The sequence below is a fragment of the Medicago sativa genome, chromosome 7 (genome assembly GCF_051527215.1).
Source record: "Medicago sativa cultivar Bolivia chromosome 7, Bolivia_mono, whole genome shotgun sequence".
Taxonomy (NCBI): domain Eukaryota; kingdom Viridiplantae; phylum Streptophyta; class Magnoliopsida; order Fabales; family Fabaceae; genus Medicago; species Medicago sativa.
Genome location: NC_140755.1, coordinates 103,977,801 through 103,995,794, shown reverse-complemented (window position 1 = coordinate 103,995,794; position 17,994 = coordinate 103,977,801). Strand labels below are relative to the sequence as shown.

General features: G+C 33.1%; 2 protein-coding genes across 3 annotated transcripts; both read right to left on the bottom strand.

Moving 5' to 3' along the window:
- Positions 1 to 406: 406 nt before the first annotated feature.
- LOC146911663 (uncharacterized) lies at positions 407 to 2,464 on the bottom strand. The gene is made up of 4 exons (XM_085725518.1): positions 2,416 to 2,464; positions 2,207 to 2,304; positions 768 to 1,202; positions 407 to 680 (listed from the first exon to the last, which is right to left on the bottom strand). Exons 1-4 carry the CDS (start codon positions 2,462 to 2,464, stop codon positions 426 to 428), a joined length of 837 nt encoding a protein of 278 aa, XP_085581644.1. The 3' UTR covers positions 407 to 425.
- Positions 2,465 to 4,027: 1,563 nt separating this feature from the next.
- On the bottom strand, positions 4,028 to 11,240 carry LOC146911662 (jasmonoyl--L-amino acid synthetase JAR4-like). 2 transcript variants are annotated; one of them, XM_085726156.1, is made up of 5 exons: positions 10,891 to 11,240; positions 7,753 to 8,087; positions 7,549 to 7,650; positions 6,292 to 7,094; positions 4,028 to 4,597 (listed from the first exon to the last, which is right to left on the bottom strand). In XM_085726156.1, the coding sequence occupies exons 2-5, from the start codon at positions 8,043 to 8,045 to the stop codon at positions 4,056 to 4,058; spliced, it is 1,740 nt and encodes a 579-aa protein (XP_085582282.1). In that variant the 5' UTR covers positions 8,046 to 8,087; positions 10,891 to 11,240; the 3' UTR covers positions 4,028 to 4,055. The 2 variants fall into 2 exon arrangements, with proteins under 2 accessions (XP_085582282.1, XP_085582283.1); XM_085726157.1 differs by having other exon boundaries at positions 7,753 to 7,907.
- Between the last annotated feature and the right edge of the window lie 6,754 nt (positions 11,241 to 17,994).

The window sequence follows — 17,994 nt, the reverse complement described above, 5'->3', positions numbered from 1 at the left end:
TTGGAGACAACCAAACAAAGATAGTTTTAATGAATTTCAAAGAGAGCAAAACCATTGCGCATCCTTGTCTTTCTGTTTCAAAAAACATGTGCTCCGGTTTTTTAAAATGACGTATTTTCAATAAAACCAAAAACCACCATCTTTCATAAATATTAAGAACACAACAAATTTTGAGTCCAAAATGCATACATGAAAATAATATGTGCATAGCACATAGGGGTGTGTCATTATGAACAATATTTTGCCACCAAAAAGCAGATACTTTGCTAAGCAGCAAGAACATAAAAGATAGTGTTTGGAACATGGAAAATATAAGGATCCGATAGAAGCAAATGTTTGCAAGGTTCCGAAGCAATTAAAATAACATGGTAGATCTGCCAAAAGAAATTGTTTCCAAGGTTCTCAAGCAATTAAATAAACATTGTCTAATTGTAAACAACATCAAGATAAATTAACTCATTCATTCCTGCCTTTAGAGCTCCCAATCTGATTTTGACACCTTCACGCAGCCTTCGAGCCTCCACAAACCTCTTCCACTGCCCACCCATCCTGCAGTGTTCGTAAGGAAGAGTACCAAAAATTAGGTCACAGTCCCATACGTTACCGCAATCATCCACAAACTTCACATTGGTAGCAGAAGTATCCAGCATTTGAGCAATATTTTCAGTGTAAATGAGAATCTGCAAAAACCAAAGATGCAAGGAATTTACACATAGTAAATGAAAAACTAAAAACAAAATGAAGTTTATAGTAATAGTGGATCGTACCAAAGCACCCCTTGTCACATCATAGTGAGATAATTTTTTTTCGAAGCTTATAATCATATCACTAATATTGTGACGATAACAGAGAATAGATGTTCTCGGCTGCAGATGCTGGTTGAAAGTTGTGGGCACATTAGTTTTATCAATAAGGAAATTCATGGGTGGATCAAAAATGGGATACTTGATAGTGTTGTGAAACCTATCAGTGAGCTTCATATCAAATCGTCCAGCATCAACAAAAATTAGAGTAACCCACGCCCCTAGATCAAGACCATAAAAGTCGCGAATTGCTTTCCAGCCCTTTGTTAAAAAAAAGTTACCATTGATGGCATCGACCAACACCTCAAATTTATTGCCCTTTGGATCAGTCAATGTTACAAAGCGTCCAATTTGATCTCCAAAATCACCGCCAAACATTCTCGGCAAGCATACGGCACCCTGGTGAAACAACAAAATCATTAGCAACCAGTTGGATGGTTGTCTTAAATTAGGAAGACAAATATATAACACTATGATTTCCGTAAACAATAGGTTGAAATCAAATAACAGACCGAATCAATACAACAAAAAATTAATAAGCAAATAACACTATGGATTCGGCACTCTAATAATAAGCAAATAACATATCATTTTGATTGCAGTGGGTATAAGAAGCAAACAACATAAAAATTATATGTGTATGGAAGAACAAAAATAATAAGCAAAATCAGAAAAAAAAAAAAAAAAAGTCTAAAAACCTAATGTTCTACATCAGCCATGAAAAAAAAAAGTTCTTATATAGGTACCAATTAAAACATAAATAGAAAATAGTGTATTAAAACAGAAACAGAAAAGAGTCTGATTCTCATAATTTATAACAGGTTAATTAAGTAATTCAAAATTATGCACTAATTAATATATTTTGTCGTTGTTAACCCTATCTCTTGGAGTATATTCACCCAAACCCAAGGAAGATTATATGCAAGCAAATAGTCACAGAAAAGGAAAATGATATCTCAAAGTACGAACAAAGATAATAAGCAAAATCAGAAGAAAAAAAAGTCTAAAAACCTAAAGCTGTACATCAGTCATGAAAGGAAACGCAAATATGAAAGTAAAACAGAAACAGAAAATAGTGTATTTTGGGTGAAAGGAAACACAAATATGAAAGTAAAACAGAAACAGAAAATAGTGTATTTTGGGTGACTACAATTAGAGTTATATATGCTCATATATATTAAAATGAAGCATGGAAAGAGTGTGAACACGTTGTAATGAAAAGAATGCCATACACTATTTAAATGAAAAAAATGAAGCATATATATTAAAATGAAGCATGGAAAGACTTATTATTAAGAGATCAAAAAAGAGACCAAAAATATAGAAGTGGAACACGTTGTAATGAAAGAATGTCATACAATTCAAGGAAAAGGATAGCTGAACGAAAAGGAAAGGACACTCACAGTTTCGACGTCATAGTCGACGATGTATGTTCTGTATTTGATTTGTAGCTTGTTGATTGCCTTGTCATACTCTGAATCTGGGTTTGTTAAGAGAGGAGCTGTCAATGGACGAAAGTGAAATATTGGTTATGCATAAACTGTAAGGAAACAAAAATAACACAATCATCAGCAAAAAACAATCACATAAATATGTGCTGCGAAGTAATTACCAGTTAGGCAGTGATAGGAGAGGAGAGTTTCGATGTTTGTTCCAGCCATAAGTCAAGAAAAGGAGAAAGGATTTTTGGGGTGGAAAGAATATAAGAAGCAACTCTTTTATTTGAATTGCGACTTTATTTGTGAAGTAGGAGATAGTTAGGTCGTTGTTGTTTGGAAATAAATTAGGAAACAAAGTCGAGCAAAAACAATAATTTGAGATGAAAACGACTTTATTTGCGTTTTTTTTTTTCTGTCATGTTTATCTGTTAGCGAAACAACTTATATGGTAGGGGAAACAGATGAAAACGAATATTTCTGTTAGGGTTTAGCGGAAACAGCTGATTTGCGAGCAGAAAAGGATTAATAATTTGAGATTTTTGCGTTTTTTTTTTTGTTGTGATGTTTATCTGTGCGGCATATTCTTGTTAGGGTTTCGGGGAAACAACTAATTTTTCTTGTTAGGGTTTGGGGGAAACATCTTATTTGGTAGCGGAAACAGAGGGAAACGGTTTAGCAACAACTTATTCTGCTTGTTAGGGTTTAGCGGAAACAATGAAATAGATGCAAACGATTATTTTTTCTTTATTGTTTTTAATAATTTAATAATTAAAGTTTTAGATTAGGGTAAATTAGTAATTATCATCATTAGGGCAACACTCAAATTAGGGCGACAAACATTGCTTGGGGCAACTTTTATTAATAGAATAGATTATCGTGTATGTTTAAGCAAGATTTTTTTTTATATAGAACATTTATATTTTCTTTATGCTAAAAAAATAGAATAATATAATTTTCCTTTTATTTCTTAAGACAAAAAGAGAATTAATCACAATTTTGATAAAATGAAAAAATAAAAAATTGGATGTCATCCAATTTTGATACATAAAAGAATTCATGTGTTAATTACTCCCAATAAACTAATTTTGGACCTTTTTTCTATATATAAAAGGAAAAAGAAAAAGAGCACGCTAAGGCATGACTATAAAGGAACAACCTCCCCTTAAGTCCTTGTCAAGAATATATATATATATATATATATATATATATATATATATATATATATATATATATATATATATATATATATATATATATATTTGGATTATGTCAAGAAGAATATTAACAATAGTAGGAACAACATTTTTCATAACAAGCGAGAAATCGACGTCATGGCCTCTAATAGCAAGGGCATCGACACATGAGTTTGTTTTCCGATGAATGCGATTAACCTGAATAGTCCAACCTAGGAGGTGGATAAGAAAAGGACCTCCTGAAGAAGAGGCGAACGATGGAGGATAGGAATAAACCGATTGTGGATCATATTAACAACATGAGTTGAATCAATTTTTAGGATGACATGAGTAAGATCCTTTTCTCCAGCCATTTGACAACTAAAGAAAAAACTTCATAACTCAGCAAGTAAGTAAGGTGTTTCTGGTTGCTAGATTCTGCCAAAAACCTTTTACAGAGCGACCACAATGATCTCTTATACTTCACGGTAAACCTTTTACTGTACTATTTATTTCAACAATACACAAGATCTATATCCCAGTATTCAAGCTTCAGTATTAATGATAAATTTTTTTTTTAACTAAAACTAAGGCAACTTTATAGATTACAGACTATTACCAATGTCAATTGTTATTATTGTTCAATTGAATGCAGTACTGTGATAGCTCTTGACAACATTTTCACTCAATATTTGCAACACAATGTTGTGTGTAGGACCTACACATCTTGGTGTTTTATACTGACTAACAGCTGTTCCTAATCCAAGGTAATGATCAAGAATCTTTTGAAATGTTCCTTTCCTAACAACCCGAAGTTCTAAGGCTCCAATAGAGTTGACTTTACGAGAACTAGTGTAGCCTGCATCGACAAAAGACTTGTCCAAACAGTTGCAGCATTCACTCAACACTTCTTCACTTGCTTCCCCACTGATTTCCCAGAAGATTACGTAGTTCCCTGGTTCTTTGGATAAATCAACATGGCTTGTGAACTCAACAACTTCCAATTTCTCTTCTACTAATAATTTTGCCGCTGCTTCCACGGCTAACTGTAAATCTTTCTCTGTGTTCTTGTCAATGTTAATGTTTAGCAGAAGACTACTCCTACGAATAAACTTTAGTTCTGGAGTTGAGTTATGGAATCCCATAACTTTTACCACATCCCCTAGCCTATACCTGTATAAACCTGAAATTTAGTCACAAAGGTGAAATGATTAATGTTCACTTCAGCACTATTTTTTCTTAATGAATATTTGAATTGGATCATATAGTCAATTCATCTATATCGTGCACATTCAATACAGATTATACTTCATTATTTCACCAATGAGACTTTGCTGAAAATCTTTAAAATCTTTATACCAAGAATATTTATTACTTAATTGCTTATAAAAACACAATTGAAATTTCATGAAATTATGATGTGTCCTTGGCATAGGTTATATCAACAATACAGAATACATACAATACAGTACTACTACATTATAAAAGTGCCATGAATCATGGAACCAAAGTTGAAAAGGACATAGCAGATGAGGTCAAGGCACAACCAATTTCAACTCCAAGAAAAGCTCGATTAAATAACTATAGACAAGTCTGTCTGCAACTTGCAAGATTATACTATTGACACTTGCTATATTTTAATCTTATTAGGTATGATACAACTTTCAAAAGCATTCAATCAGTATGAATAAACTTGTCTAATTTGGTCCCAAAGATGGTCAAACCACCAAGCATAATAAAATACATCCACAAAGTAAGCACGTGTCATAATTTTCCAGAAGCATTATAAATATTTTCTTTTTGTTAAAATCGTAATTGAAAGGGAAATCCATACATCATTACAGATTTAAAACTGGTTTATTCTTATTATTTAAACTGCTTTAAATCTGGATCGTTCAATCAGATAGATCTCTCTTAACTGTGCTACTTCAGGTCCAATTTGTTACATCATTTAACATTAGGGGTCAAAAAGGTTTTATTTTTCTTTCCTACTTAAACTTCAAGCATCTCTTATGCTTTGAATAGTGATTAACACATTTTGCTTATTCATTCAAAATGAAAAAAGTAACCTAAGGTGCCAAGAGCATTTAATTTATATTCCGAAATATACAGTAGAAAAATTCCAGTTGTGAAATGTTTTATGGTACCAAACTTGCACTAACAATCTACCTACTCATAGTAAGTAGCAAAACAATGTTTGTGGTTTGGCTCCATTGACCACCGGGTCTAGGGAAGCAAATGGATCGTCTCATGTGTGATTAAGTGATTTACACGTAAGAGAGTAGAGTATAATCTCTCACCGTTCAAAATGAAAGAGAAATATATATCTAAATTTTTTAGATATGAATATAACAGTAATGTTAACAGCATAAGCAAATAAAAAATCTACATATCCCACATCTATTGATGTCAAAATATTTGTTGCCTTCACATATCCGTAACTACTTTAAAAACTCTCAAAATTAGAACTAAATAAGTATGCCGGAAGTTTTATACTATGCGCCACAGTGCAAGTAACATTCGTAGTATGTTTCAACTTTCAACACACTCTTTAGCACACATGTTTCAACATACTCTCTTTTATTGGTCACATATAGATCACACCAAATCATGTGGGTCACATATATATTTGGTACAACCCCTATGAATTTCAACCAATAAAAAAATGTGTTGAAACTTGTGTTAAAGAGTGTGTTGGTGGCCTTATTATTATGTTTTTCTTTATAGTACTACACAATGTGCCCGCCAGCATCACATTCGCAGTATGAATGAAGAAAAAAGTAGCTGTGGTCCTTGGTAGTAGTACTGATTCATTCATCAGTTAATGTGAATGTACCAAACAAAAGTAAATTAACCGGACAATAATTGAGTACTTACCTGTTGGAGTGGTCATAACAATTTCATACTCTTCACCAACTTTAACCTCAGTGAGTCCCACCGGCTGAGGATTAACACAAAGGAAAGTATTTTCATTCTCAAGCTGTGTGAGAGGAATGAACTCAAAGTAACCAATTTGAGGAAGCACAGCATAAGTTGCCAATTCAGGTGGAATTTTTGGGTTAACATTTGCAGCAATCCACCCTTCAGAAGCTCCATAGTCAGCAGTACACAAAGGTAGCACTCCTGCATAGTGCCTCAGTTTTACCAAATATGGTTCCATAGAACCTGTCATAATGCCATAAATGTACTTTGCATTGGGAAAAAGCTCTGGTATCAAACCATACCAGTTGCTTAATCCTATACATCTTTTGTGGATTATGTTAGCTAGTTCTGGATTTGGTTTGAGCAATTTAGACATAGCAGTTCGAATGGAGGGAACGGTGACTCTGCTGCTAAGAACACCTTCTCTTATATCATTACAAAGCTCTTCCCAAACTTGTTCAAAGGCTCTGAAAGCATGAACAATGCTATGTGCAAATGTTGAACATACCAATTGAACTTCCTCGCGGAAAATTAGTCCGCATAATAGATGACAATATAATGATTGGAAAAAATCACCGCCAAATATCACTTCATCTGGACTGCAACATTGCGATTTAAGTGCCTTCATTGCATGTTTGTAAGATGGATTGCGAAACACGTTGCTTGTAGCAGTTGTAGCTATGAGACCCCCTTTTGTTTTGAACTGTTTGCTACCGTATATGAAGTTTAAAGCCTTCCCATTTTTTATAGGAAACTCTCTGCAGAAAGGAATTACGTCGCAAACCCAACTCCAATTAGCAAAAAGGCATGGTAGAAAATAAATGAGAATAAAAAATAGAAGAAAAAAACATAGGTGCTATTCTATAGATACTATTTATGGTGTTCACCAACTATAACATTTGACAGTTGATTAAATTTTTCACTTAAATTTAAATTTAAATTTTGTTCATCAGTCATGCTATGTGGTACTGCTATGAATGAATTTGATCACAAAATTGTGAAACACTATGTACTATGTTTTTCACATTAGCCGCATCATTTTCCGTTGTTTATACAATCGGCTACTAAACTATGATTGGAGAATAAATAAAATTAAATAGTTGTGTCAAATTGTGAATAAAGAACAATAAAAATGGTATACAAGGAGCTGTGCATAAATTTTTTCCCAACAAATATCAGAAATAAAGAAGAAAAAGAAGTGATGATGAAGACCTGTTCCTATAGGCAAAAGATGTCCGATATATCTGCATTGTGGTTTCAAACAATTCATCATTCCATGGTATATATTTTGGCTTCCCTTGCGTAGTGCCAGAACTGCAAGAGTACGGTTCAAAAAAGCGAAAATTTATGAGTTCAAGGACTAATTAGATGAAGGGGAAAAAATAAGAAAAAACGAAAAGTAGAGCAAAACAACACCTTAAAGACATAGTGGTAATAGGTTTTCCAGTGAGAATGGGAGAAGCATCACCATCAAGAATTCTACAGATAAAAGGTTCCAAGTCTTTGTGAGTAGCTAGTGGAATACAAGCTTTGAAACTCTCAAGATCAGTTCTTCCATCAAGACCAAAATTCTGCAAATATTCAGCTGATGCATTAACTTCCAAAATTCTTTTGAGTGTTTCCCTCTGAACCCTTTCTGCATCTTTAGTAATTAACTCAAATTCTTCAATAACTTTGTCCATGTTAAACTCTTTCACTTTCTCTAACATCCTAACTCACACCCCTTCAACAGAGTTTTCTTTAGCAAATCTCTGAAAGAATAGTGTTAGAAAATCCAAATTTTAATACAAGATGATGATTGGAGAATAGTCAATTTTTGACAGTGAGGACACACACACAGAGAAAAGACAAACAGTATTATAAGTACATTGTATTGGTATACAGTGGTAGAAAAAGTGGGATAAATAAATACAAACATGGTCATTGATTTCTATGGTTTTCTTTGTTTTGCATGTGACCGTGCGTGTATATTTATTTAAGGCTAAAATATGGAATTGGTCCCTGCAAAATAGGTCAGTTTTAGTTTTAGTCTCTGTAATTTTTTTTTTATAGTTTTTGGTCCCTACAAAAATAGGTCAGTTTTGGTTTTAGTCCATGCAATTCTTTTTTTATAGTTTTTGGTCCCTGCAAAAAATTTTGTTTTTGAAAATAGCCCATGACCCCAGTTATGTGATGATTTGTCACTTTTATAAATTAAAAAATAATTATTGTATCTGTTTTATTATTATTTTTTAATAAAAAAATAATTATTGCTATATAAATTATAAAAAATAATATTCTTTTTATTAAGTAAGCACATATGCCACATATGCACAAAAGTGACAAATCATCACATAATTGGGGTCAGGGACTATTTCCAAAAACAAAAATTTTGCAGGGACCAAAAACTATAAAAAATTTTTTTGCAGGGACTAAAACCAAAACTGGCCTATTTTTGCAGGGACCAAAAACTATAAAAAAATTTGCAAGGACTAAAACTAAAACTGACCTATTTTTGCATGGACCAAAAACTATAAAAAAAAATTACAGGGACTAAAATCAAAACTGACCTATTTTGCAGGGACCAATACCATATTTTAGCCTTTATTTAACATGTTTATTATCTTTGAATTTCCTTCAAAAAAAATGTTTATTATCTTTGAATAGATAAGGGTCCCGTAAATAAAGGTTACATCGAACCTTTGAGATAGGAACACTAAAGAAATAGAAATTTTCCAAATTGTAGTAATTAGGGGTGTAACGGTTCGGATTGGATTGGTTTTCAGTCAAAAAAATGTCCGAACCAATGAAACCTTCATCGGTTTGGATTGGTTCGGTTTTCACTGTTTTTCAAAAAAGAAACCGAACCAAACTAATCGGTTTGGTTCGGTTTGGATTGGTTCGGTTGATCGGTTTATTTAAAAAAAATTCACAAAATATTTCATACAACTTTGTATAATTGTATTTCATATTTTGTTTTTTCATGTTCTCTATTTTTCAAACAACTTTTTATAACTAAACTTACTCAATATTTCATACATAAGATCCAAGATTCATTCATCCATCATTCTTCAAAAACAACTTATTCAAACTCAAATATTTTAATCATTCATGATCCATACATGCATCATTTATCAACAAACACAACAATTCCAAAAAGAACATTCTAAAATTAAAACATAGTCAAAATAACAAATCCATGCAAACTGAAATTAAAACATCTTAAAATTTAAACATCATGAAATTATGGTCGCCATGAAATTTCATGAAATTGATGTGGTTGACGGCTAGGCTTTCTGTTTTAGTAGAAATGAAAGAGTCTGACTGATGAGGTGAAGATGAGAGAAAGTGAATGGATTAAAAAGTATTTTATGTTTAATTTTGGGCCTAACCATAAGTTTGTGTGTGGTAGGATAATATCAGTAAAATAAGGAGTGTGGTTATCATCGGATCGGTTCATCGGTTTCACGGATCTCAAAATGAAAAACCATGAACCAAACCAAACTAGATCGGTTTCGATTGGTTCGGATCAGTTTCAAACCTAACCAAATAAGGTCGGATATTTTTTCGGTTTGGTTCGGTTTGGACTTTCGGTTTCGTTGGTTTTGTCTGAACCACTTACACCCCTAGTAGTAATAGTAGTTTTGAGAAAGTGAAGGAACATTAATAACCAATTTAGGCTTAGCAAAGATCATTTACAAAAGAAATTCTTTGTCTAATAAATTTTGTTTTTTCTTTTCATTTTATTCTCCTTAATTTAGCAATTGCTACATAAGTCAACTCACTTTTCTACAGACAAGAATCAAACACTCTCCAACATGAAAAATTCTTTAAAAAACCAAATCAAATTCATATGCAAACTAATAAAATACATAATGAAAAGAGAAATTTCCACAATAAAGGTTAAAAAAAAGACACATGGAATATAATTGAATTAAGCTATATAAATGTTAAAAGGAGTTAAAATGAACGGTAAAAACACCTACCTACTTCAAAAGAAACAAAAAAGTCAACGAAATCAAAAAGTAGTGTACAGAAGATAACAGAAAGTAGTCACCAATAAAAATGATTTTATAAATATTTTTTTGGGGTGATAATAATCAACCAATCAAATTGGATTAGAGCCATCTAGAATGATAATGACAAGTAGGAAACCAAGTACCAAATAAATGTTTGAAGGAAGAAAATAGAAAAAAGGGTCAACTACTCTAATGTTTGATGCCTAGAGTAATAGTGGTAGAAAATGGAAGAAACAAAAATCCTCTATTACTAATAAGTGCATATTTGGACTAGCAATAAGAGTGGTAAAATCAAGGTCAATTACTATAATTTTCATGAAATTTACACTTTAAAATTTTACAAAATCACGGATTATCGTAATTTTGTCAAAGTCAATCCAAACATACACTAATTCATCTGCGTTGACTTGCTTTATAAATTTTACTAGAAAAAACTTGGTAAAATTTATGCAAATACCGTAAGATTTAAAATACAAAGCAGTGGTAACTGTGGGGTAAAAAAAATACTAGTACTAGAAGATAAAGGACAAAGAATTTAAGCTAAAGTTTATAGTACCTGGGGTGGCAGAGAATTTAGTTGATGAAGAAAGCAATATTGAAGAAAGTGACCAATTGGATGAAAAGGAAGGTTGAGTTGTGTTTTGCTGACTCTAATTCCAATTAAGGAACTAGTGAGTTTGTGTATGTATGGATCAGAGACAGAGTATAGTATTAGGTAAAATTGGGAAATAATTGGTTGTGACTTGGCACATGGCTAGTAGTAGAGTAGTTGGTGGTGTGTTGTTTGTGGAAGTGCAAAGAAAGAAGAATTGAAGAAATAAATGAAAATGAAATGATGGTTTGGGTTGAAGTTGAAGATTCTTTGTTGGGAGATGGAATAGTAAATTGGTGATGAACTCCAAAAACAAAACATGTGGAGTGGTTGGATTTACTTGTTATGCCATTGTTACTTGTCTCATTGTTTGTTTGTCATGTTGGAATGCCGGTAATACCCCTGTGATTTGCGGCAATTACGAGGGAAAATATACTGTATTGTTTTGTTTTGTTGGACGTAACGTCATCTTCTAGATCCTACAGTACAAGGATCGGATGATCCTTTTTACTTTTGTTTTTAGAGTCATGTTAACATGTGCCCTTAGAGCACAGGTTAAGCAACCTAAATATAGCAATTTTACATTAGTAAACACAATATAACAACTTTTAAGATGCTGAATGCACGTCATTTGATATGTGTATTTCTATAATGAATATCTTAACATATGTGCTAGAGGGCACAAGTTAACATTAGCCTTGTTTTTATTAGGCCGATTCACGCCGTTTGAATTTTTTTTTTTTTGCAGGCCCTAGTTACCTAAAAAAATATCCAATGTGCCCTAGTTTGAAAAAAAAATGTCTAATATGCCCTACTTTGCCATTTTCCCTTACATAGCTCCATCTGAGATGACACCATGTATCCTTTAGGATAGCTCCATCTCAGATGGAGCCATCCTACCTCCTTTTTTTTTTTTTTTTTTTTTTCTATTTTAAATTTTTTTTGGCTTATTATTTAATATCTCCTTTAGGGTAGCTCCATCTCAGTTGGCACCATCCTACTAGCTTCTTTTAATTCTTTTTGTTTGATTTTTTTGCTGAAAATTTATTAAAATAATTTATTAAATATAAATAATATAAAATAACTTAATAATATAGATTGATACATTAAAAAAAATTAAAACAACATAATTATATAAAATGATAAATATTACAATGAAAAGTACTACTGACGTGCAAGATTAAAATTAGGGCAATTTGTGCGATAATGACCCTCGCCTCGACACAATTTATATTTTCTTGGAACCTTTTCAACTTCATCCAATTCGGTCCTAATGCGAGTGGTATTTGGACGACCCTTTTTCGGTCTTCGCGTAGACAAATTCGGGCAAAGTACAAATCCCACATACGGGGGCCAATAACTCTGGTGGTGAACAGGGTTGAAACTTCTGTTCTAAACAGCGTATACTCTCTCATTTCGGAAAACTGGATCTATATAGGAAGAATAGTCATGACTGAAGCTCGAACATGCAGCTATGACATGTGAACATGGCATATGTAGAGCTTGGAATTTTCCACAGTCACACCACCTTGCTTGTAGGTCGACCTTGTATTCTCCCTTTGCCATTCCTTCCTTATGATCGATAGTTTCACGAACATAGTTAAATGAAGATGGGGGTTCATAAGTAGATGCTGGTTGTGATTCATGGTTAGATGATGATGGGTGTTCATAGTTTGAATATTGTGAGAAGAATGTTTGTTGAGTGTTTGGTTGTTGACTTACTCTTGATGTTTGACGAATATTTGAAGATGGATTACCTTTTGCAATATTAACAAATAACTCAAGGGCACCAAGTGACTTAAAATTTCAGTGAGTGTCAAACATAAAATCAACATCTTTGTTGTCTGTGATTTGCAATTATTCAAAGTATGCGCTAGTACCTCCAACAAACATTGGGTGGCGGTAGATTATCTCAGAGACCACCTTATTGTCTCCTAAATCTAGTTTCTCTTCTATTATCCTCTTTAAATGAGCAAAAGTGCTTTTGACATTAACTTTGAACGGTTTTTTTTTGTTGGGTTTGAAAAGTTACTCCACACTCATTCCTCCCGATCACTCCATTGTAGTATACAACGGCCAATACATTTGGTGGTGGTGCCATTAAAATTGTTGGTGGTGGTGAGATGATTTTTAGGACAGATTACTCTAAAATTGTAGTGTGTATTGATGAAAGAGTCTAAGCTGCATTGTGTATATATTAGCAATGAGAGCTTCTTGTATGACTGCTCCATCTCAGTTGGCACCATGAAGGATTCGTGTACGATAGCTCCATCTGAGTTGGCACTATGAAGGCTTCGTGTACGACGGCTCCATCTCAGTTGGCACCATGAAGGATTCGTGTACGATAGCTCCATCTGAGTTGGCACTATGAAGGCTTCGTGTACGACGGCTCCATCTCAGTTGGCACCATGAAGGATTCGTGTACGACGGCTCCATCTCAGTTGGCACCATGAAGGATTCGTGTACGACGGCTCCATCTCAGTTGGCACCATGAAGGATTCGTGTACGATAGCCCCATCTGAGTTGGCACCATGAAGGATTCGTGTACGACGGCTCCATCTCAGTTGGCACCATGAAGGATTCATATACGATAGCTGCATCTTAGTTCCCACATTTCCTTTCATCTTTCAATTTTCACAATGCCGGATGCAATACGTTCCACTGTTAAATTTGCACATATAACTCAATGAATAATTTTTGGGTTGACACATCAATGTCGGCCATGTTATTGAGTGGCCCAGGTCAAACAAGTTCTTCCGCGTTACCACCACCCGAACCAACCCAAAGTCAAAGTGAGAGTTACAATGAAGAAGAAGAAGATGGGGACGAAGAAGACGAGGAACCAATAATTCAACAACGAAAGTCCTCTCGTGTGCCAATACCTAAAACATGTGGTACGGCCGGACATAAAGTAGTTAGAAAAACTATAAAATAATGTAATATTTATATTTAAATACTTTTCATTGTAATATTTTATTTAAATATCATTTTATATAATTATGTTGTTTTAATTTTTTTTTAATGTATCAATCTATATTATTAAGTTATTTTATATTATTTATATTTAATAAATTAATTTAATAAATTTTCAGCAAAAAAATTAAACAAAAAGAATTAAAAGAAGCTAGTAGGATGGTGCCAACTGAGATGGAGCTACCCTAAAGGAGATATTAAATAATAAGCCAAAAAAAATTAAAATCAAAAAAAAAAAGGAGGTAGGATGGCTCCATCTGAGATGGAGCTATCCTAAAGGATACATGGTGCCATCTCAGATGGAGCTATGTAAGGGAAAATGGCAAAGTAGGGCATATTGGACATTTTTTTTCAAACTAGGGCACATTGGATATTTTTTTTTTGGTAACTAGGGCCTGCAAAAAAAATTCCCGTTTCCTTCCATCCCATGTCATTACATAGGACATTTCTATAAAAAAGAGGAAGGTTATTTCAACAAATGGATCAATGAAATGTTGTTGTTGTTTCGTCAGTATTGATAACTTGAATAAAGAGTAAACCTTTTTTTATTTTAGATTAGTGGTTTTCAAAAATTTGAAAACAGAAACCACTTTCTTTATCTTTATTGTAATTGTGAAACATTACTTGTCATAATGTAATATACTAATATGCTTCCAATGCCAATAAAAAGGAACTAAAAATCAAACACGAGAAGACAAAAAGTGGCTTTCTTTCAATCTGAAGTATGAATTTGATATTAAAAATTACAGCTTTGATTAAAGAAATTTGGGAATTAAGAAACCAAATACGAAATAAACTGATGCAAAACAATTACAAGCGAATTAACAATATAATGGAAAAACATTACAATTTACAATATGATGTTGATTATTGATGAATAAAGAAGATTGGTAAAAATCACAGTGAAAAAAAGAATTAATACCTTGAAGAAGTTGGGAACCCTAATTTAGTTTGACATCAAACGAAAGAAAATCGTCCAACAAGTTTTATTCTTTATAAAACAAAACTTCTTACTTTTGAAAAAAAAATGATTTTTTTCTAATTTTTTTATTTTTGTTAATTTTCAAAAATTAATTTTTAATTTTTTTATTTCTAAATTAATTTAAATGAATTTATATTTATTTTTTTAATAAATGCCACGTGAATCCATAAAAAAATGAAAAATAAAATTAATTATACAATCAGCGAATATGCACAGTCAAATGGGCTACGGGGTATTTTGAAACAAAAAACAATTACAAGGACCGAATTAAAAAAAAAATTAACAGACCCGAAAATGACATATATTCCAGAGGTAAAACAATATTAATTTTTTTTTTTTGGGAGACGAAAGTGATAGTTAATATATCAATCCATATGGTTAAAATTCTAGGTGGTTTTTCATCTTATATAAATATCGAACGATTTTCTTATTTTTAATTTCAATAACACTACAAAAGTATCACGTTTGCATTTTGTAGGGACGTTGCAATATATAAAGGTTGGGGTTTGAATTCATAATTACTCACTTACTCACTTCAAGGTCGGTGAACTTTTAGTCATTAGCACATTTGATTAAAAATAAAAACTATGATTTTTTTGTTGTTAATATCTTCTACAAGAAGAAACTTATTGCATTTTATTACATTTAATTTAAAATAATAGTAGAGATGCAAAATGGAATCTTAATATGAATATGAAAACTAGCATGACACGGAACCCCCTAGCGAAACTATAAGCGACTTCGTTGGCTTGTCTCCGAATAAACCTCACATCAGATGTTACTAAACCAAAAGCTAACAAGCGTCTATAATCATCAATCATTGCATTATAATTAGAAACACCACTTTTACCACCATAGAGACTATCCACCATAGTTTTGGAATCAAACTCAAAATCAACAATCCCCAGCTGTAGATAACGCACCCAATGAAGCGCTGATAATAAGCCTAAACCCTCCCCCGAGTCCACATCGAGGAGTGGAGTCAACCATTCGAATTTAGCCAGCACAAAACGACCTTCACATCTCGAATACACATGCCAAGGCCAACCCGAATCAAAGTATGATAAAAGGAAGTATCTACATTACATTTGTACCAGCCGAAACTTGGTTTTTGTCATTGCAAATCTCCCTGAGGAGTAAGATTAGTGGAGTGCCTAGAAGTGGTATTTCAAATAGTCTGGGCATTCATCCAGCTAGTAAGAAAAGACCATGCACGATCACAAATAGTTTGAGCTGATTCAGTGATGTTATTCGAAACCTTGTTATTCCTATGCTTCTAGATACTCCATATGGTCACACCAAAGACTTGTTTTTGTTGTTGATCCAAGTGTTGTAAAATAGCAAACACATTTGTTTGAAAACTTGCAGTAAGATCGAAGACAACCATCAAAATACCGCTATCTTCGCACACCACGCACTAATCAGGACAATGAACACCTTTTGATTGCAACCGAACTCCCGTAGGAAAACAGTTTCGACAGGCTCTCCACAAGAAATTCTTAACCTTCGGTGGCACCTTGAGCTTCCAAACACAATTCCAGTTCTTCGACACACGATATTGTATAGTCACCAAATCATGATTCATAATGTCTTGTACGCACTCCTAACTATATAAACATCGCCCTTCTCAAGTTTCCTGGTAGGCATATCATGAATCACCGAAGCCAACAATGGAGTATTAAAAATACTTTTGGCTATTTTGTTGTCGAAAAATCCATTAATTAGCTCTATATTCTATTGCCTATGAGGTGTAACCATCAAGTCTGCAATAGTGATATTTGGCCGCTCCAACTGCTGAGGAGTGGTTGGCAAAATGCGTGGTGTGTTACAAAGCCAAGGATGGTCCAAGACTGGTATCCGATTTCCTGTTCATATGCTTCATTGAAAACCTCGACGAATTACATCTTTCACACTCGAGATACTACACCAAACATAGCTATGGTTATATATGACCAATACTAGTTCCAAAATAATCACCTCGAGGAAAATATTTAGCTTTACGTAAACAGGTAATTTGAGACTCTGGATTAGAAACCAACTTTCAAGCCTGCTTGTCAACCATAACCATATTAAAAGCCTTAAAACTCCTAAAACCCATTCCACCAAACACTTTAGTAGTGGAATGTCTTTCCCCAAGACATCCAGTGCAAGCCTCAGGAATTTGCTGAATTATGACCCCACCAGAAGGAATTTAACATTTTCTCAATTTCACTAGTGAGTGAACCCGGAAGGAGAAAAACACTCATCGCATATGAAGGAATAGTCTGCAAAACTGATTTAATAAGAATCTCCCTTTGTGAGGACACCTAGTACTCCAATAATTGATTTTACTCCATATGTGATCCTTTATAAACTTAAAAGTTGCATGTTTACTTCTCCCAATCATAGACGACAACCCAATATATTTACCAGTAACTAAAACTTGACGAACACCAGGAGTGGTGGCAATGAGGTTCTTGAGATCATCTGTTTTTTTTTTTTGTAAATTAACGGCATGCCATGATGCCTATTGATAAACAACCAAAATGTTTTTCATAGCATTTTTTTTAATATAAAAGTATCTATTTCAATATAAGTAACCAAACAATCATTTAAACATTCATCTCTTACATGATCTCACATTTTATTCTTGATAATATTCGTATAACCGAAAGACACTAGCAAGAAAGATATACTTTTAGTGTATTAAATATTAGTATATTGTTTTTATAGAATAGGCTATAGTCAAATTTTATCTTTCCTTCCTCATGCTTTAATATGTTCTTTTAATGCACGAAAAAAAAATTCTATGCCAAATGAAGGCCTAGACCCACACATCCACCAACGTCGGGCCGTCTCTGGGTAGGGATGTCAACTTATTTTGTGTGTATGTTTACGTTTTACATGAATAGGAAGAGAGGGGAATAAGAGCGAGTTGAAGGATTTTGACAATACAAGTTAAACATAACGTAAACTACCAACTCTATAAAAATATAACTTAAAGGGTCTAGTCATAATATTTATAAATTGAAGATACGTTAAGTGCAAGATTAACTTCGTGGTGAGTTATTCCGCTTATTAACTCTTTATAAACAATAAATTTAACTAATCTAGTTGTCAAAAATAGTTCTTAT